Source organism: Eutrema salsugineum, unplaced genomic scaffold (genome assembly GCF_000478725.1).
Source record: "Eutrema salsugineum unplaced genomic scaffold, Eutsalg1_0 scaffold_12, whole genome shotgun sequence".
NCBI lineage: Eukaryota > Viridiplantae > Streptophyta > Magnoliopsida > Brassicales > Brassicaceae > Eutrema > Eutrema salsugineum.
Window position 1 is genome coordinate 2,381,921 of NW_006256895.1, and position 20,723 is coordinate 2,402,643.

At 42.5% G+C, this 20,723-nt stretch overlaps 1 protein-coding gene and 1 non-coding gene across 2 annotated transcripts; both read right to left on the minus strand.

Moving 5' to 3' along the window:
• Positions 1 to 10,438: 10,438 nt before the first annotated feature.
• Positions 10,439 to 11,488, minus strand: LOC112089106 (uncharacterized protein At3g60930, chloroplastic-like). The gene is made up of 2 exons (XM_024160082.1): positions 11,233 to 11,488; positions 10,439 to 11,139 (listed from the first exon to the last, which is right to left on the minus strand). The coding sequence occupies exons 1-2, from the start codon at positions 11,486 to 11,488 to the stop codon at positions 10,439 to 10,441; spliced, it is 957 nt and encodes a 318-aa protein (XP_024015850.1).
• An 8,902-nt stretch (positions 11,489 to 20,390) lies between these two features.
• On the minus strand, positions 20,391 to 20,497 carry LOC112089400. Its single transcript, XR_002901038.1, has one exon. It is a non-coding gene; the product is annotated as a small nucleolar RNA R71 (small nucleolar RNA).
• Between the last annotated feature and the right edge of the window lie 226 nt (positions 20,498 to 20,723).

The window sequence follows — 20,723 nt, forward strand, 5'->3', positions numbered from 1 at the left end:
CACCAGCATCCCGGATCCAGGTAAGTTCTCTTTGTTCTTACTAATTCGATTATCTATGCATTTTTCTCATCCAATCTCGACTTGTTTCACACTGAGGACAGTGTGATTTAAGTCTGGGGGAGGATTTCATCCATTTCTAACCATTTTTCTTTCATGAGTCTTGCATTATCTACACTTTTTGCATTTTCTTTAAAGTTTTTCAAAATCGGTTTTCAAAACAAAATACATTTTAAAGGGAATGGTGAACATGAATAAATGATAGTTGACTGTGTGCTTTAGACTGTTCCTAGTGACTTGCTCATTCATGATTTAGGACTAGACTAGGCGGTAGCTAAGCACATTTGAAACGAAGTACCCCAGGGGAATTTGAATAATTTCGATTTAGATGAAGGGATACACTAGCTCTGTTTTATTTGGACTTAATTTGGACTTAATTTTCTCATTGAAGCATTAGATCAGGGAAACAAATCATACATTCAGGACTCCTTTATCCTTTTACCACTCTCTGTTGATCCTGAATGGCTAGTTCATCTTTAGCTAGTTCCCCACCTTAACCAATCCTCTTTCAAACCACATGCACTCTTGTTTTCTATTGTCTTATATGCAGATAAGTGCAAAAACGTTGGAGAGAAAGAGGAACGACGCAGTTTTCAGTCACCAAAGACAGAGACCTGCGATTTGCCGGAAAAGTTCCCGGAAGGATTCAACACAAGAGGAAGCTCAGTTTGCCTTAGAAAAATCTCAAATTTTGGTACAATCTCGTCCTCTAGTCTCTCTCTCTTTAAAAGGCATTTCCTTTCCAAAAAAAAAAAAAATCCGAAAATAAGAAAAGAAAGGAAATAAAAGCCTTAGAGAGTCTAGAGAGGTCGAATCTTAAATCCCAAGGCAACTGGAGTTCGATTTTATGGAGTTTTGGAGATTGTTTTCTGATTCCCGGAAAGAATCTAAGTCTGGGGGAATAGCTGTTTACAACAAAGGAGGAAGGATTATGCAACAACATTTGGCAAGAAGAAGTGACTGAAAACTGTGGTCATCAACAGGTCCTTATCTCTCTTGCTGTTTTGCATATTATCTTGCATCCTCCAGATCTTCAGGTAACCCGAAACACTTTAACTCCACCACTTAAATAGCCCTTTAATGCCAAACGCCGTCTACCCTGGATGATGTCTTTAATGAGAACTCACTATTGAACTTAATGAATGTAGAGAGCTAGTTGACTGAAATCAAGATTTAAATTGTTTAAGTTTTGCATGACGGAAAAAGTGGACTAGTATCTCTTGTGCTTTGGTGAGAATTTTCTAGACTAAGTTGTGGATTGATGCACTATCTTTGGTCCTAGTTTAGGAGTTCATCCCTATGAGATTTGTGCATTCCCTATTTTTGTTTTCACTTAACCAGTTTAAGCTTTTGCTTTGTTTGAGGACAAACAAAGGTTTAAGTCTGGGGGAATTGATAACACCGTATTTTGACCACTTTTGTGGATCGTTTTGAAATACTTTTTCTATGTTTTTAATTGCTTTTAAGTACTTTTATCACATTTTTCTAGTATTTGTAGTTCCAAGACTCTTTTCAGGTAACTTAGGGAAAAGCTTAACAAAATGGATAGAAAACCAGATTTCAGCTCAGAGTCAAACCGTCAGAAGTTCACCCCTGATTGAAGGCCTTCTCACCGTCTGATCCAGCTCAAATTTGGAGACCTTAAAGATGGAAGTATAAGCTTTCCAGTGCACTTTACAGCTTGGCAATCCAACGGTTCAATCAAAAGATACGCGAAGAGCAAGATGTCCCGTAAACCAGCCGGCGAGCACTTCCCCCCGCGGCCAACAAGCATTTTCCCGCGGTCAGGAGCATCCCGACCGCGGCAAACCATACATTCCCCGCGGTCACAGCACTCCCGACCGTGGCAAGCCAACTCCGAACCCAAAAAGCCCATTTCTGAAGCCCACATTTGGAGAAACCCTAAGTGACGTCCAGAGAGGTCTTGAGCACTATAAATACATGTCTTAGGAACCCTAAATCGTAGAACCTATCACCACCGAATTATTTACTTCATACTTTTATTGTTTTTGCTTTAGCTTTTAGGGAGAGAGAGATTTGTTCTCTTGAACCCTTGTTCTTTCTTTTTCAATTTCGGTTTCTATTCTACTTCTTAATACTATGTCTTTGATTTCGTTCATTATGTCTGAGTAGTTTTATTGTTGGGATTAAGGGATTTTCGATGGGGATTTATATGTTCGATGAGGATTCCATGAGCTTTTGAGCCGAATCTTAGAACTTTTTCTTCTGAATTCGTTTTTACTGCATGAGAGTAGTGTCATGAACTACAATCTGATCCAGATGCTTGGTGACACGAAAGTGTTCATCAGGTATCAGATCTAGTTTGGGAGAGCAAAACAAACATAGGAGTGGAAACCTACCTATGGGCGATTTGTGAATTAGGACGAGTCTTAAACATAATGCATCTCTTCTCTTCCAGGGCCAGAGTGGAAACCTACTGGTCAGGGTTGAGAGAGATAGTTGTCTATGATCACGACAGTGGCGTATTCATACGTCCGTGACTCCAGTTCGAAAAGTTTAAGCTAAGATCTTACAAAATTTCCTCTCTAGCAATGTTTTGAATCGTTCGTACCCCTGAGAAAACTTCCCTGAACCCCAACGCTTTCTTTTCCATTGTTTTACACCGATTTTCTTTAAAGCTTTAGTTCAATATTGTCTTTCATTTTTAGTTCATTTTCATCTAAGCATTAGAATATCCGTTTTTATCATTTTTAGTTATTTTCGTTAAGTTTAGTTATTACGCCATTTAATTCCCGTATTCTCTTTTAATATTTCGTTTTTAGATTTTAAACACACTACCAAACCCCCACTAAACCGTTTTTGTTCTAGACTTCCTTACTTTAACTTATTTCAAAGGCTTTTTGTAGGAAAAGATCCTCCTTCCCTGTGGATTCGATCCCTAAGTACTACAATTGATCAGCTGTGCAGTTGCGGCTATTGATTTCAATTAGGGTAAAACTTGACAACCCTCACGACAGCACACATCAAGTTTTTGGCGCCGTTGCCGGGGAAGGCACGCATTTTCTTTTCTGCAAAACCCCGAGAAAAGTTAGTAAATCGACTCTAGAACCCCCTTTTCTGCAACTTTCCATTTTTTGGTTATTTTGTTTCCATTTCAGAAGATATGGATCCTATAAATCGAAATATAGACTATGAGGAAGGTTTCTATAACACTCCTCAAGCCACCAGACGCAGAGAGAAGCATCTACGCGATCTCTACGAAAAAACTCAACCCGAAGACTACAGAACGCTCCAGAAAGAGCCCTACGCACCTCAAATTGCAAACCCTAGATACTCTATGCATCGCCTACCTCACCAGGTTCTCCAGCAAGATGAGAACGTCCAGCTGAGCAACAGACTGAGTCAGCTCGAAGGCATTTTCAGACAATTCATAGGAGCTCAAGCAACCGCTACAACTGCTCTAAACGAAAGGATTGATGGGATATCGAAACTTTTCAATGAAAAAATCGATAACCTAGCCTCACAAGTCAATTCAATAGAACACATGCAACCAAGGATGAAGCTATGATTGCTAAGAGGTTCAACAGCATGGAGGAAGAGCAAGCAAAGCACAACTATGAGCTTCGCAACACCAAAAACAAAGTCATGGACCTGGATTTCAAGCTTGATGATGTGGACAAAGCCCTAAACGAAGCTAAGAACGAGTCTTATGACTTTACAGTCGAAGTTTCAGAGAAGGTGTACAAAGTCATCAACAAAACCGAAGAGCTTGACTCAACCATGGACAAAGTAGTCTATGCTCTTGATGAAGTTGAGGAAAAGGTTGAGGAGATCATGCAAGGACTTGGAGATCAGATTCCAGCAATCAAAACTAAAGACTCAACTCCAGAGAGGAAGTACATCAAGCCAAAAGACCCAGGAGACCATCCAGGACGCAAAGAAGGAAGCAACAGCAGCAGAGCAACTCGGAGACGAATCCCCGCGGTCGCGTTGGCTCCGACCACGGCCAAGAAGCTCTCCCCTGCGGTCGTGATGGGTCTACCCGCGGCCCATGGTCGCTTCCCCGCGGTTGCGTCACCTGCAGTCAAGGCCAACCGTAAAAACGTTCCAAAACAGTCCCGTTCAGCTCATACAGGCATCTGTATGTCTGGTACACCTCCTGGGATAACTAAACCACTTCATCAACAACTGGTTTGCTCCATAAGCACCCAAAGATCTGAAGAAGAGGACAAGTCATGGCCTTGCAACATGGCTTTGTCTTGTGAAGATGAGTATGAAGAGCAATACTCTGAAGATGAAGAGTATGGGTTGTTTGTAGAAGATCCAAACGCAGGAGATTCCTCAGAAGACGACTCAGGAGAGAATCAATGGATCACCAACAACATCAGTAGAGAGAAGCTAATGGAGTTCAACAACGTAGTCAGGTCATTCCCTGCTCATTTAAGCTTTGATGAAATTTGGAAACTTGGTCGTTTGCAAGTCTTTTTCAGGTACTGCAAGGAGTCTAAAGAGGATATCCATAGATACTTTATGAGAGCTCGATATATGACAACGCCAAAAGCAGCTGTCTATGCGATTCACCTCAAAAATTCGGAAGAGTGCAGCCACTACACCAACAAAATCAGCAAAGAAAAGCTCGACGAATTCAATGATGTGGTTCGAAATTTACCTGAAGGAATCACGTTTGCCAAAGCTTGCAAGGACTTCATGATAGGCCACTACTTCTGTGAGAGCAAATAATCAATCCCTGAGATAGAAGACTTGTTCAATCATGCCAGACGAGGTAAACCTGTTCGAACACTTCATAAAATAGAAGGTGTAGGTCAGTTTCTTATCTCTTGTTCTATTAGAGGAGAAATGTTTAAAAACGTGCTATGTGATTCTGGAGCTTGTCTTAATATGATGTCCAAGGCAATTGCTTTGAGACTTGGTATTAGACACCTGCGCAGGACTAGAGCAAAGATTAGCCTAGCTGATGATTCAAATGCAACACCTCAAGGAATAGCTCATGAAATTCCTTTGAGAATAGGAGATTGCATAGTGCGTGTCGACTTCTACATTGTCGAGACGAGAGATGTAACATATCCAGTGATTCTGGGATGGTCTTTTCTAGCAACTTCCGGAGCTATAATGGACTGGCCAAACCGGAGGATTTCATTTGCTAATATCGACAAAGATGTCTTCACAGAAGCTGTTCCATACAACAGCGAAGCAGGAAAACGTTCTGCAACAGAAGAGTTTGAAGAAGAACTTTGGAGTGACGAAGAACCTGCTAAGCAAAGCAAGGAGATGTCGGAAAAGACTTGTCTCAGGACAAGGTCTTCTTTATTGGAATAAGTCACGTCCAACACCAAAAGTCGAGCTAAACGACTTAAAACAAAAGCGCTTAATGGGAGGCAACCCATTTAGGTATTGTTTTCTTTAGGATTTTTCTTTCTTTTTCTTTTGATCTTTTTCTTTTTCTTAGTTTCAGGTGTTTCTTATAAAATAAAAAAGCCAAAAAAATCAAAAAATCCGAAAAGACCAAAAAGAAGGATGGTACCTGACTGCTCGGCCCAGCAGGAACCAAGGAGAAGCAGGAAGAGGCCGCGATATAAGCCCCCGCGGTCGCAGACGTTCTGGCCGCGGGAAACCCATCATTGGCCGCGGTCGCATAATCCTGACCGCGGCCACGTGCTTGTTTGCCGCGGTAGGCAGCCCCTGACCGCGGCACTTGGTCGTTGAGATCCAAACCCGACCCAAACCACCCCTTTCACCCCATTTCACCTCACCAATCACCCTCCACCTCATTCATCACCTTCCACCACCTTCATCACCACCTAATCACCTTCCCAAACACCTCCGAATGAATCCGGTTCATCTCCACCAGCATCCCGGATCCTGGTAAGTTCTCTTTGTTCTTACTAATTCGATTATCTATGCATTTTTCTCATCCAATCTCGACTTGTTTCACACTGAGGACAGTGTGATTTAAGTCTGGGGGAGGATTTCATCCATTTCTAACAATTTTTCTTTCATGAGTCTTGCATTATCTACACTTTTTGCATTTTCTTTAAAGTTTTTCAAAATCGGTTTTCAAAACAAAATACGTTTTAAAGGGAATGGTGAACATGAATCAATGATAGTTGACTGTGTGCTTTAGACTGTTCCTAGTGACTTGCTCATTCATGATTTAGGACTAGACTAGGCGGTAGCTAAGCACATTTGAAACGAAGTACCCCAGAGGAATTTGAATAATTTCGATTTAGATGAAGGGATACACTAGCTCTGTTTTATTTGGACTTAATTTGGACTTAATTTTCTCATTGAAGGATTAGATCAGGGAAACAAATCATACATTCAGGACTCCTTTATCCTTTTACCACTCTCTGTTGATCCTGAATGGCTAGTTCATCTTTAGCTAGTTCCCCACCTTAACCAATCCTCTTTCAAACCACATGCACTCTTGTTTTCTATTGTCTTATATGCAGATAAGTGCAAAAACGTTGGAGAGAAAGAGGAACGACGCAGTTTTCAGTCACCAAAGACAGAGACCTGCGATTTGCCGGAAAAGTTCCCGGAAGGATTCAACACAAGAGGAAGCTCAGTTTGCCTTAGAAAAATCTCAAATTTTGGTACAATCTCGTCCTCTAGTCTCTCTCTCTTTAAAAGGCATTTCCTTTCCAAAAAAAAAAAAATCCGAAAATAAGAAAAGAAAGGAAATAAAAGCCTTAGAGAGTCTAGAGAGGTCGAATCTTAAATCCCAAGGCAACTGGAGTTCGATTTTATGGAGTTTTGGAGATTGTTTTCTGATTCCCGGAAAGAATCTAAGTCTGGGGGAATAGCTGTTTACAACAAAGGAGGAAGGATTATGCAACAACATTTGGCAAGAAGAAGTGACTGAAAACTGTGGTCATCAACAGGTCCTTATCTCTCTTGCTGTTTTGCATATTATCTTGCATCCTCCAGATCTTCAGGTAACCCGAAACACTTTAACTCCACCACTTAAATAGCCCTTTAATGCCAAACGCCGTCTACCCTGGATGATGTCTTTAATGAGAACTCACTATTGAACTTAATGAATGTAGAGAGCTAGTTGACTGAAATCAAGATTTAAATTGTTTAAGTTTTGCATGACGGAAAAAGTGGACTAGTATCTCTTGTGCTTTGGTGAGAATTTTCTAGACTAAGTTGTGGATTGATGCACTATCTTTGGTCCTAGTTTAGGAGTTCATCCCTATGAGATTTGTGCATTCCCTATTTTTGTTTTCACTTAACCAGTTTAAGCTTTTGCTTTGTTTGAGGACAAACAAAGGTTTAAGTCTGGGGGAATTGATAACACCGTATTTTGACCACTTTTGTGGATCGTTTTGAAATACTTTTTCTATGTTTTTAATTGCTTTTAAGTACTTTTATCACATTTTTCTAGTATTTGTAGTTCCAAGACTCTTTTCAGGTAACTTAGGGAAAAGCTTAACAAAATGGATAGAAAACCAGATTTCAGCTCAGAGTCAAACCGTCAGAAGTTCACCCCTGATTGAAGGCCTTCTCACCGTCTGATCCAGCTCAAATTTGGAGACCTTAAAGATGGAAGTATAAGCTTTCCAGTGCACTTTACAGCTTGGCAATCCAACGGTTCAATCAAAAGATACGCGAAGAGCAAGATGTCCCGTAAACCAGCCGGCGAGCACTTCCCCCCGCGGCCAACAAGCATTTTCCCGCGGTCAGGAGCATCCCGACCGCGGCAAACCATACATTCCCCGCGGTCACAGCACTCCCGACCGTGGCAAGCCAACTCCGAACCCAAAAAGCCCATTTCTGAAGCCCACATTTGGAGAAACCCTAAGTGACGTCCAGAGAGGTCTTGAGCACTATAAATACATGTCTTAGGAACCCTAAATCGTAGAACCTATCACCACCGAATTATTTACTTCATACTTTTATTGTTTTTGCTTTAGCTTTTAGGGAGAGAGAGATTTGTTCTCTTGAACCCTTGTTCTTTCTTTTTCAATTTCGGTTTCTATTCTACTTCTTAATACTATGTCTTTGATTTCGTTCATTATGTCTGAGTAGTTTTATTGTTGGGATTAAGGGATTTTCGATGGGGATTTATATGTTCGATGAGGATTCCATGAGCTTTTGAGCCGAATCTTAGAACTTTTTCTTCTGAATTCGTTTTTACTGCATGAGAGTAGCGTCATGAACTACAATCTGATCCAGATGCTTGGTGACACGAAAGTGTTCATCAGGTATCAGATCTAGTTTGGGAGAGCAAAACAAACATAGGAGTGGAAACCTACCTATGGGCGATTTGTGAATTAGGACGAGTCTTAAACATAATGCATCTCTTCTCTTCCATGGCCAGAGTAGAAACCTACTGGTCAGGGTTGAGAGAGTTAGTTGTCTATGACCACGACAGTGGCGTAGTCATACGTCCGTGACTCCAGTTCGAAAAGTTTAAGCTAAGATCTTACAAATTTTTGTCTCTAGCAATGTTTTGAATCGTTCGTACCCCTGAGAAAACTTCCCTGAACCCCAACGCTTTCTTCTCCATTATTTTACACCGATTTTCTTTAAAGCTTTAGTTCAATATTGTCTTTCCTTTTTAGTTCATTTTCATTTAAGCATTAGAATATCCGTTTTTATCATTTTTAGTTATTTTCGTTAAGTTTAGTTATTACGCCATTTAATCCCCGTATTCTCTTTTAATATTTCGTTTTTAGATTTTAAACACACTGCCAAACCCCCACTAAATCGTTTTTGTTCTAGACTTCCTTACTTTAACTTATTTCAAAGGCTTTTTGCAGCGAAAGATCCTCCTTCCCTGTGGATTCGATCCCTAAGTACTACAATTGATCAGCTGTGCACTTGCGGCTATTGATTTCAATTAGGGTAAAACTTGACAACCCTCACGACAGCACACATCATTCACCCTTTCAGGAACGCTGGTCTATAATCGAACTCTGATATCCCTCTGACGTGGACATCGGCAACGAGAGTTCCAAACTTAGCGCCTATGATGGCCAAAACCAAATCCGAGTTAAAATGACTCGCACTCTCTCTTTTTTAACTCAAACGCCTCGTCGCTAACGGTCGAAGGCATAAAAGAACATAATCTCTTTTGTAAGAAATACCTAAAACAAGGACACGTCACAAAGCTACTCCCAGCTCGGGATTTAGACTTAAACAGAATTTATACGATATATAGAGAAACCAACTATAACTTAAACAGCCTATTCCTTAATCCGATTTTTTATCGACTTTTCGTAACGGTTCGGCCAGAAAAGAAAACAAAAGCACTCTTGGCCCGGCCTGACGAACCAATTAATGACAGCTCGGTCCAACAACAGCTTCCTAAAAAGTTTCCAATCCGCTGAAGGCAAAAGTAACAATTCCAAAAAATGACTAAGGGGAAAGATAGGTATAACCACTACCAAATCAATCCATCAATAAAATCAATAGTCAAGTGGATAAAGCCATCCAAGCGCCAATTACAAAAACACACGAGTTCGAAAAGTGGATAAAGCCATCCAAGCACTTAGTACAAAACGAGAGAAGTAAAAGACAAGGAAGGAAGGGGGAGAGTCAGGCTGCAGACTGCGTCTCTCCCTCAGCAAGGAGGTTTGAAAGGGCCGGCATACCCGCCTTCGATCCGGTCGGATCTCCAACACCCAGATTAGCCGCTGTCTCCTCAATCGGCTCGTTACCCAGGCAGGTATCTACAGAGTCTGGCTACACGGGCGAGAAGACTAGCTCACCTCGGATCTCAGATGCGATGCGCTCAAACGCCTCATCGTCGACGTATTCGCTCTCCCAACCCTTTAACTTCGCCTCTTTGTCATCGAGAGTCGGGCATTCTGGCTTCCTCAGGTCGACGATCATAGCAAGGTTGCCCTTGATCTGCCCTAGCTCATTCTCATCAGTTTTGGCCTTCTCAAGCTTGGCAAGACCTTCCTCCACCTTGGAAAGGCGTTCCTGAAACTTGTCTGTCAACTCTCGCCTCGCCTCTTTCTTTGCACGCTTGACCTTAGCATCAAACAAGGCATCCTTGGCCTCGATACGCCTCTTAAGCAACGCCACCTCGGCGCTTTTGGTTCTCCTGGCCTCCTCGAGGCGAACAACCATGGCGGATACCTTGTCGACATCGGCACGAAGAGCTATCTTCTCCTCTTCCAGCCTCTTAACCTTGGTCATCGCCTCGTCCAGCTTCCCCTTTGCTGCCGCAGCCTCATTCCGAGCTTCACCCAGACAACGTTCGACCTTAGACAGGTCCGCCTTGTACTCGGCCATCAGCTCGTTGATAGCCGCTACGAACTGCAAAGAATAATATGTGCTAAACACTTAGCCAGAATTCAACACGAAAAAAGTAAGGAAAAATAAACATAACAGACCTGGTGCCGTGCTGTGCCATCGCGCCATAGGACCTCGGTCTCCTCAGCTGCTAGGGAGGAGGAAGACGCGTGTTGGCGTTGTTAACACGCGAAAACACCACCGCCGAGGCATCCGGGTCGTCGACGACCAGTTTGCGTGAAGAGGGATCACGAGACGCCGGCTTGCGTTTCTTCTTGGGCGGCTCGTCTTTCTGAACAGCCACGCCTTTCCCTTTCTCAGTGGCTGATCGTTTTCGATCATCGTCGTGTCTCTCTAGATGCGAAGCCGGGGGCCTTGACGACTTCGGGAGAGCCAAAATAGCCAAAGTGGAAGGTGTTTTGCTCCGAGCTGCATAATCATCTTTGGGCGCCTCGGGGATGATCTCAGCCGGTTCCACCTCGGGCGCCACCTCCTTTTCAATCAACTCAGTAACGTTTGCCTCTACAGCTCGGATCGCGCCTTCCCCTTCACGGCTCGGCGGATCGTCTTGAGGGATAGCGTCAGCCTCTGTTTGAGCTGCCTCGGCGGCTCGTTTTGCAGCCTCTTCCTCTTCACGCTTCTTTCTGTCTCTAAGAGTGATGATCACCATTTTTTCCCTTGTATTTCCTGAAGAATTTGAAGACGAAGAGCTAACAGGTACTCCGGCGAAAATGGCTCGCGCTCTTTCCACTCTCTCAAACGTAAAGTGCTTCCTCCAATTGACTCTCCGAGCCGCAAGAGTATCTCGAACAACGAAGAGGTCATCAGGAAGTGGGGGAAGAATGCTCCGAACTGCAAAAACAACACAAAAACAACCAGTTTAGTGAGGCAAAAACAACACAAAAATAACAGCTTCGAGCCGAGGCAAAGCTTCGGATCGGCTACCAAGTGGTCCCCAAGCGGTCTTGGTTTTTCGGACGAAGTCCTCGCCAACCGACGCCTCGTTCACCAAGACATAGAAGAAGCGCTTGGTCCAAAACTGATCTTTGCTAGGGAAACCGCCTATAATCCGGCGATTGGACTTGTTGGAAATATAAAATCTACCTCCCTTCGGAGCCTTTCTGATCTCCAACAAGTTTAGCAGATGATCCAGCTCAATGTCGAGTCCGCATTCAAAACCCCGAACTAGGATGCCGATCATCTGCCCAATCGAGATCCCGTGTTTCCACAAGTACTCGAGGATAACTCCAGGGATCGGGAAACATAGCTTGAAGAACGCCTCGTACAAGGTAAAGTAATTTTCAGGGGGTTTGTCAGCTCAGTCGCTCTTCTCTGGAAGGACGAATTCCACCGCCTCGGATATTCCAAAACGACATCGCAACGCCTCAACTGAGTCGGGGGAAGAGAGTGTGGAACCAGACAGGTCAGTTTTTTGTCTTTTCCCTCGCTTGTGTTTCCTCTGCCCAGACAAAAAAGCACCTCGACCGGATCAAAGGGAAATGCTTCTTCCTGAGCTTTTATTGCGGCATAATCAACGTCTTCATTATAGGCAGGACCCCGGGAGCAGCTCGTCGAAACCGACGGCTTGTTATTAGGAGAGCGAGCACCTGATGGATTTGAGTGATTCGACGCCTAGTCGACTTCAGATGAATGATTGGAAGGGCTCTGCGAGAAAGACGCCTCGGAGGACCCTGTTACGCCTCTCACCTCGGCATCTACGCGGCTCGGCTCATAGTAAAAAAACAGATCCGGCGAATCGTCGGAGCGGTTCGACTTGATTTACAGTTTTTACAGGAATTACAATACTATGCGGCGAATTCTAGCGGAAAAAGATCTGGAGCTGCGGAAGCCTCAGAACCCTAGCCGGAAAATAAATAAACTAGAGAGAGAAAGAAGAGAGAGCTACCTTTAGTGAAATCGAAGATCTGAAATTTAAAAAATAAGGGGATTCACTTTCTTATAGAACAGGCCGAGGCGCGTGAGTTCCACGTGAACCTCGGGAAGCCATCAACACAACAGCGCGTGGAATCCGCGGCGTATAAACAAACTCTGGTCGCGTCGGTTACACGCGCTAATATCCAAGAATCTTCTTTCGGAAGACCAACGGTCGGGAGGTCTGAGTCTTCAGCTTATGTCTCGGCACAGTTGTCACAAAACACCTCGTCGTTTATTCGGCTCGGCATTCTGTTTCGCCTTAAACGCCTCGTCGTTACCTTGAAACACGGCTCGGCATAGCTAACAAAGACGCCTCGTCGTTTATTTGGCTCGGCATTCTGTTTCGCCTTAAACGCCTCGTCTTTACTTTGAAACACGGTTCGGCATTGTTAACAGAAACGCGTTGTCGTTACCTTGAAACACGGCTCGGTATTGCTAATAGAAATGCCTCGTCATTTCCTTGAGACATGGCTCGGCATCACTAACAGAAACGCCTCGCCGTTGTCTTGGAACATGGCTCGGTATTATCAAACAAGAACGTCCCGACGGTTCGACATCTTTACACAAAACGCCTCGTCGTTTATTCGGCTCCCACAGGTCGCCTTGTCGTTAGTAAGACGCCTCGGCATTATTTTATCTCAACACGTCTTGTCATAAGGCTCGGTTCGGCACGATATAGAGACCATGTCACTAAAAACAGCTCGCCATAATCTTTGAACGGCTCAGCCTTTCTCTTCAAACAGCCTCGTCAGCAAAAGCTCGTTATAATGCTCCGAATTCTGTGATTCCAACTGTTCTGGGATCTTGGCTTGATTACCTCCAACTTTGATGAAGACCCCGTTAAGTGATTCGGACCAGAAGATTCCCCGGATTTGCAATTTTTGATGCACGCAGTTGAAAATGGGTTTTAGCCAAGAAATGCTTCCTGCGGTAAGGAAAATATCCAAGAAACGTATACCGCAGTAAGCTTTTTAGCCGATTAAAACGTCCCGCCTCGGCATAAAACTTCACCCGATGGAATTTTCACCCGGTAATGATCTTCACCGTCCGATAGCATTTTTAGCCGATATTCTGATCCAGCCGGTATGAGTTTTCGCCGAGAAATTCCTCCAACTGGTTTTCACCATTTTTAAACCTCTTCTTCACCACTTCAACTCCTGATCACTTCTCTTGAGCTCCAAATAGCCTCCAAAGCGCCTGATAAAGACTCCAAACCATGCAAAACTCTTTGGGACCTAATGCAAACCTTAAAGCCTATTTTGATGCATAAAGACCTAAAATGAATAAGAAAACACATGATTTGGACTCTAAAATGCAGCTTAATGATGCAAAATATAGACATATCAACAAGAATGAACGAAGGACTCCAAGAAGATTAATAGTCCTAAATCGAACAAAGCATATTATCAAAACATGAAATTCCCTTTGAAAAATCCCTTAAACCCAACTGAGAAATTACTCAGACATAGCTGAGTTTAACATCACAAAAGTCTTTAGAAATGCAGAGAATTGAAATAGACAAAGGTTAGAAACGAAGAACAGATTGAAGCAGGAGGGCTAATAGTGCCCCTTTTGGTTGCTTCTCTTCACGGTGAGTCTCTCTCTCTAGGGTTCCTGGTGAAAACGCGGCACACCCTTCTAAATGACTTAAAAGGGGTTTATATAGTGTTTTGAGTCCTTGGGAACGCCTAGGGCTTGCAGGAATAGTGACGGGAGTGACTTGGGCTTTAAAGTGGGCTTTTGAGACTCGGAAATGAGCTCCCCATGGTCTAAAATTTCGCACCCCCGGTGGATGATGCTTTGGCCGCGGGTGAGCTTCCGACTGTGTTGATTCGCCTTCAATGTATCGACCATATCTGGAGATCTAACCGTTGGATTGCTTTGATTCCACTGGCATTGGAAAGCTGGTTGTCTCCTCTATCTTATCAAAGTTGGGATGATCAGACAGTGGGAAGGCCTCCATTTGTTGCCAAACTTTCGACGGTCTGAATTTATCCAAAGTTGTGCTTTTTTCTCCCAAGTGCATTCCTTTTGTAAAATATCCTGAAAACTCTTTTGAGATTCTAAAACATGGAAATCACTTAAAAACCTTTAAAACTAAGTGAAAAACCTGCACCAGATATTAAAAGTGATCCATAAAAGTTGTCAAAATCAGGTGTTATCAGAACTCGATAGGAGACGAAAGCTACCTATAGAGAATTACGAACGTGGACGAATTCTGTTTTTGATGCATGATCTTATTCTTGGCATGAGAGCGAGAGTTAATTGCCAAGTTGAGTGATCTGTTGAATAGGGGGAGAGTTGGCTAATCATACATGCGCCTATTCGAGTTAGGGATCCTCACTAGTTGATTACCTTCATCGATTTGTTTGTCTTTTGGTCAGTTCATGAACACCTGCGAAAACGCTTTAGACCCAGCGTTTAGTTCTTATTGTTTTACAGCCTTTTTATTTCATTTACATTTAGATTTAGCGATACCCTTATTTTGCTTGTTCTACTCGTCTTAAGTTTTGATTGATTCGTATTGAAAGCTCAAAATCTTTGTGGTTTGACCTCTAAGTACTACAACGTACATCTGTGAACTTGCAGATATTTTGGGTTATAAATTTAAAACGTGAAGCTAGAAGTAACCCTTGATTCTCTTAGCATCAAGTTCATAAAACATGTATTTATAGTGCTTCTAGGCCAAACAGACCATTCTTCGCGTTCAGAGGGTACGTGACCGGTGTAAAATGGGTGCTGGCCGCAGTCAGAAATGATTGCTGGCTGGTTGACAAGACATCTTTCTCTTCGCATAACATTTTTCCTGGTGTCAAGTGTGCTGGATAACTGGCTGCTCCATCTTTAAGGTATCCAAATTTGAGCTGGATCAGATAGTGAGAAAGTCTTTATTTGAGGGTAAACTACTGATGGTTTAACTCCGAGCTGAAAATCTGTCTTCTATTCAATTTGCTAAGCTTTTTCCTTTGTTTCCTGAAAAGACTCTTGAAACTACAAATACTAAAAAACCATAACAAAAACACTTAAGAGAAATAAAAAACATTGAAAAAATTATTTAAAAACGATCCGTAAAAGTGGTCAAAATACGGTGTTATCAAGGAGTGTTGAATAAACCTTCCTCGTAGTTAGGGATTTCGGTCCATAGAGTCCATTGCTTAAAAGCCTGAACCAAAGAGAACATAAGACAAAAATAAGTAGAAAAGGGTGTTCTAGACTCGATTTACTAACCTTTCTAGGGTTTTGCGGAAGAGAAAATGCTTGTCTTCCCCTGCAAGGGTGCCAAAAACTTGATGTGTGGGAATAAGTTCTACCCTAATAAAATCAATTAAAGCCACAAGTGCACAGCTAATCGATTGTAGTACTTAGGGATCGAATCCACAGGGAAGGAGGATCTTTTCTGGAAAAATCTTTGAAAGAAATTAAAGCAAGGAAGCCTAGAACAAGTCGATATTTTAAAGGGTTTTTGGGGTGTCACTACTTCGTAAATCCTAAACTAAAAATGACCTAATGCTAAAACGTAATAAAAATCAGATGGAAAGAATAAATAACCTAATACTAAAGCTTGAAATAAAATCAATGTGAACTTATAAAAACGAAAAGATGAGTTTTCAGGGAAGTTATCTCTGGCGTATGAATGATTCAAAACATTGCTAAAAAGTAATTTAAAAGATCCTAGCTAAAAATTTTAGAACTCGAGCTCGAAGGTATGACTACATCTCATTCGTGATCGCAACCAACTGTCACCAATGACCATGACAAGTAGGATTCCACTCACTATGCCATAATTGCTCTTCTCAAACTAGTCTGGCCCCTAATGAAAACTTTCGCAACACTATGAACCAAAGTCATATTATAATTCATGACGCTGCTGGTGTGTGCAAGCCTAGGGTTGTGTTTTTTACAAGCCCATTGGTCCTAAAAAGTTTTAAATTTATAAAACCCTAGTGTCTGCAAGTTCACAGATATACGTTTTAGGACTTAGGGTGTCGATCCACTAGGAAGATGTCTAATCTGCAAACAACATCAAACTGGAGAGTAAGCAAAGTCATAAACTGATGGGGATTTGGGTTTTTGGTTAAGAATCATAGACTAAACCTAATCTAATATTTACAGGAAATAAAATGCAATGCAAATGAATTGTTAAAATAATATCTCAAGGATGTCGACTCAAACTATAGACTTCTAAACTCATAGAGTGCCATTTAGACTTCTCCGGTTTACTCTAATGGATGTTTCAAAGCATTTCCAATTAACCTCCGGGCGATTTATCTTCATCTGTTTCTGGGATCTGCATGGAAATAGAATAGACATGTGTATGATTAACCAACTATCGCCATCTTAATCAACTAATCACTCAAATCTAACAATTAACTCTCGCTCTCATGCCAGAAATAAGATCATGCATTAAATATTGAATTTCGTGTGCTCATCTTCTCTACAAGTAGCTCTCGACTCCTGTAGCGACTATGTTCTTCTGAAGCTAGGTATGGATTTTATGATACAGCACTCTCATGGCTCTGATCGATCCTAGGCTCAGAGAATAGGTCATGAATCTAATCTCATGCAATATGAACAACTTAGAATATATGAGATCCAGAATATGGTTTAGAAACTTAGAAATCCTAATCGAACAGTTATGCCTATCGATGACTCTTTTTTCCGACTCTCTGTGACATATCTACATGATGCAATGAATTTTGGTGGCTCAAAATCTCATTACAGGAGCACACACCCGTTTAGGGCTGCTAAGAAATGTATTTATAGGTCCTCTTGAATGTCTCCAAATTTAAGCTGGATCAGACGGTGAGAAAGTCATCATTTGAGGCTAAACTTCTGATGGTCCGACTCTGATATGTCTATATTTTGCATCATTTAAGTTGTATTTTAGAGTCCTCATCATGTGTTTTCCCATGTAAATTAAGTCTTTAGGCATCAAAATAGAATTTAGGGCTTGCATTAGGTCCCAAAGAGTTTTGCATATTTTGAAGTCTTTATCAGGTGCTTTGGAGGCTATTTGGAGCTCAAGAATAGGAGCAGGAAAGAAAACGGTGAAGAAAAGGGTCAAAGATGGTGAAAACCGCTTGGAGAAATTTCTCGGCCAAAACTCGTACCGGCTGGACTGGAACCTCGGTCAAAATCCTTACCGAACAGTCATTATCGGCTAAAATCGAGTATCAGGTGAAAATTCCCTCCGGTGAAGTTTTAGGCCGAGGCAAGAAGGATTTTACGGCCAAAAAGCTTACCGCGGTATACAGCCCTCGGACGTTTTCCTTACCGCGGGAAGCAATTCTCGGTTAAAACTTACCCTTACCCGCGCGTTTCAAAGATCAGCAATCCGGGAAACCTTCCAGTCCGAATCAGTTGACGGGGTCTTTATCAAAGTTGGAGATAATCAAGCAAAGATCCCAGAACAGTTAAAATCATCCAATTCGAACCAGTGAGGAGAAAGATATGGCTTCCGGAGGAAGCACCAGTATTGCGCGCACCCGAGAACCGAACAGCGGACTTCAAAGATCACGAGGGACGGAGCCCTTTCAGTCCGAACCAGCCAACTCAGTCTTCATCAAAGTTTGAGATCTGTGAAAAACCTTTCCGGAACGCTTAGAATCACTCAATTCGGAGCGATGGTTTGGAAGATACTGTCTCCGGAGTTCGCATCGGTCCAAAAGCTTATTTTCCGGTGATTTCAATGCAGTGCAAAGATGTGAAATCCAGGAAGCCTTCCACTTCCCAAGCTCCGACGGTTTCTTCACCAAAGGTCGAGATTATTGAGTCATCTTGACTATGGAACTAGTCCCAAAGAAATTGGAGTCGTGAGCTGGAAGTTACTGCTTCCGGAAGGCAAGTTGGTAGATATGAGCCTAAATGAGTTGCGATACGCGCTAAGTATTTTCTCAGGCCTCGACATCGTTACCTCGACACTGCTCAAGCCAAGGCTCATCTCTTGAGAGTATTTTGGGCTAGACCTCGTGTGACACATCGGCATGTTGAGATCAAGGCATGTACAGGTAAGAAATGAAGCTGGAAACAACTAAGTGTTGAATGTGCACCTCGGTGTAATGACCTCGACGTTGCATGCTGGACTCTGTTCTCCTGAACCCCTCGACTACCAAGCCCCGAGACATTTCATAGCGAGGTCCCTTGTCACAACTCCAGACTCAAGAACAAGACGGCTCAAGAACACACACGTGAAGATGGATCAAAGACTAGGGTTCATGCATGTTCTTGACGTGTTCTTCACGAGATCTCCATCTCGATCTCTGCTCACGTGCATCCCTCGACATCAAGGCCTCGGCTTCACTCTCCGACACACTGTGGCTCTCACCCATCAACCCAAGAAGACGGCTCAGTACCCGGTTTGTTCCAGGCTGACCCGCGACACTTTCCCTTTGCTATAAATACATTTTAGGACCGAAAACCTAATCATCTTATCTCTTATCATCTTTTAGCTTTAAGAACTTGCCTCTTTTGTGAAACTTGATTAATCTAATCCGATATCTCATTTTTGCATCAGAATCTTGTTCTTTCTTTATTTTCTTTTATCATCCAGCATCAAACTCCTTATCATGACTAGCTACACGTCTTGCAAAGGACTTAGTGAGCTCGTTATGACCAGTGAGTAGTCGTTTAAGCTGCTCTCGATAGGTAGATTAGGGTGCTTGCAAGATAGATTAATGGGTTTAGGGGTCTAGTCTTGCCTGTTTCATTCTTTAACCGACGAGATCTCTAAGCTGGATCCAAGTACATCACTTGGGGTTCAGATCTGAGACATATCTCGCATCAAAAGTGTTTGTAGAAATGTCTGAACCACTCGGTTAAGGGTTTAGGAGTCTTTCATCGCGAGAGTGATAGTTTGTTCTCTTAAATGACATATTGAACTGAATCTTATTGCTGACTGATTCATGCTTCTCAAAAGGGATTTTGGTATGAAAGAGGATTAGTTTAGATGTTTAATACTTTCATGAGAAGATTAACATACTTTGAGTTCAAGTTAAATGAAACCGCTTGATAAATCTGATTCATTAGCTCATTAGTCTAGCTTGGAAGCATCCAAGTCAAGTATCCTGTCTAAAGCTTCTGTCTTTATCATATATTATCATCATCTGAATCATCTGCTTGTCTGTTATTAATCACTTGCATCTTTACTTAGTTTAAATCTTATCTTTTGCTTCATTTTCATGTTTATTTACTTGTCAAGTAGCTTAGTTAAAACCTCTCCCCTTTCATCTTGACTTAAGATCACAATTAACATAGATTAGTGTCTCCCTCACAAGTTTGGATTGATAACCCCTTGTACTACAAGACAGGGGATTGATAACCTCTACAAAGAGCTAATAAACTCTTAGTTACCAATTGGCGCCGTTGCCAACTTGTGGGAGCATTAATCTCTTATTTATTCTTAAGATCAAGACTTTACTTTTTTTTTGTTTTACTAGCTCTTTTGCAAGTTCTTGATTTGATTTCAGGTGCATGAAAACCAGGTCTTGCAGCACAGAACCGCCTTTACCCTACGACATAACATCAACAGGATTGAGAGGCGAGCTCGCGAGAGAGAACGGCACTTTGAAAGGCTTGGAATGGCAGAACATCAAAGGATCGAGCAACAGGCTCAAGATGCCGAGCACCAGGCTCAGGCTAATCAGGCGCAGGCAGGAAGAAATGAAAAACAAGCCTACGTTAACCAACAACAGGCTCAAAGAAATGAACGGCTTGCTCAGCAAAACCAACAACAAGCGAATAGAAATGAGCAACAAGCCAATCATGTTCATCTGCCACCGCCACCAGCTCAGAGACAACTTCCTCCGGTCTTTGTTGGAGAAAACGACCGAGCTAATGCGCACCAATATAGAGCCGGGATCCAAGCACCACCAGTACAAAATAACAACTTTGAAGTTAAAGCTTCCCTGCTCAATATGGTGCAGAATTCCAAGTTTCACGGTCTAGCCGGAGAAGACCCTCTTGAGCATCTAGATCAGTTTGATCGGGTCTGCGACTTAACAAAGATTAATGGCGTCTCAGAAGATAGCTTCAAGCTACGCCTGTTCCCATTCAGCCTCGGTGATAAAGCTCACCAGTGGGAAAAGAACCTCCCAAGGGGTTCTATACAAACATGGGAGCAGTGTAAACTGGCTTTCTTATCAAAATTCTTTTCCACATCACGCACGCCCAAGCTCAGGAATCAAATCTCAAGTTTCACGCAGCACAACAACGAGAGCTTTAGTGAAGCTTGGTAACGGTTTCGGAGCTATACAAACCAATGCCCACACCACGGCTTCTCAGAGGCATCCCTCTTGAGTACTTTATACCGAGGTGCACTCCCCAAGATCAGAAACCAACTCGATACCGCTTCAAATGGAAATTTTCTTGGGAAAGAGATCAATGCGGCAATGGAACTACTGGAAAACCTCGCCATGTCCAATGACATGTATGGCGAAGACTTTGATAGAGCAAACCGTTCAGAGGGATCTAGTGATGAACAGCGAATGAAGAAAGACATAAGA

Excerpts from the sequence above, each read along its gene's own strand:
- LOC112089106 (XM_024160082.1), bottom strand. The coding sequence starts at position 11,488 with ATGATCGGCATCCTAGTTCGGGGTTTTGAATGCGGACTCGACATTGAG. Across the intron at positions 11,140-11,232 it reads GACCGCTTGGGGACCACTTG|TTCGGAGCATTCTTCCCCCA; the intron begins GTAGCCGATCCG and ends TTGTTTTTGCAG.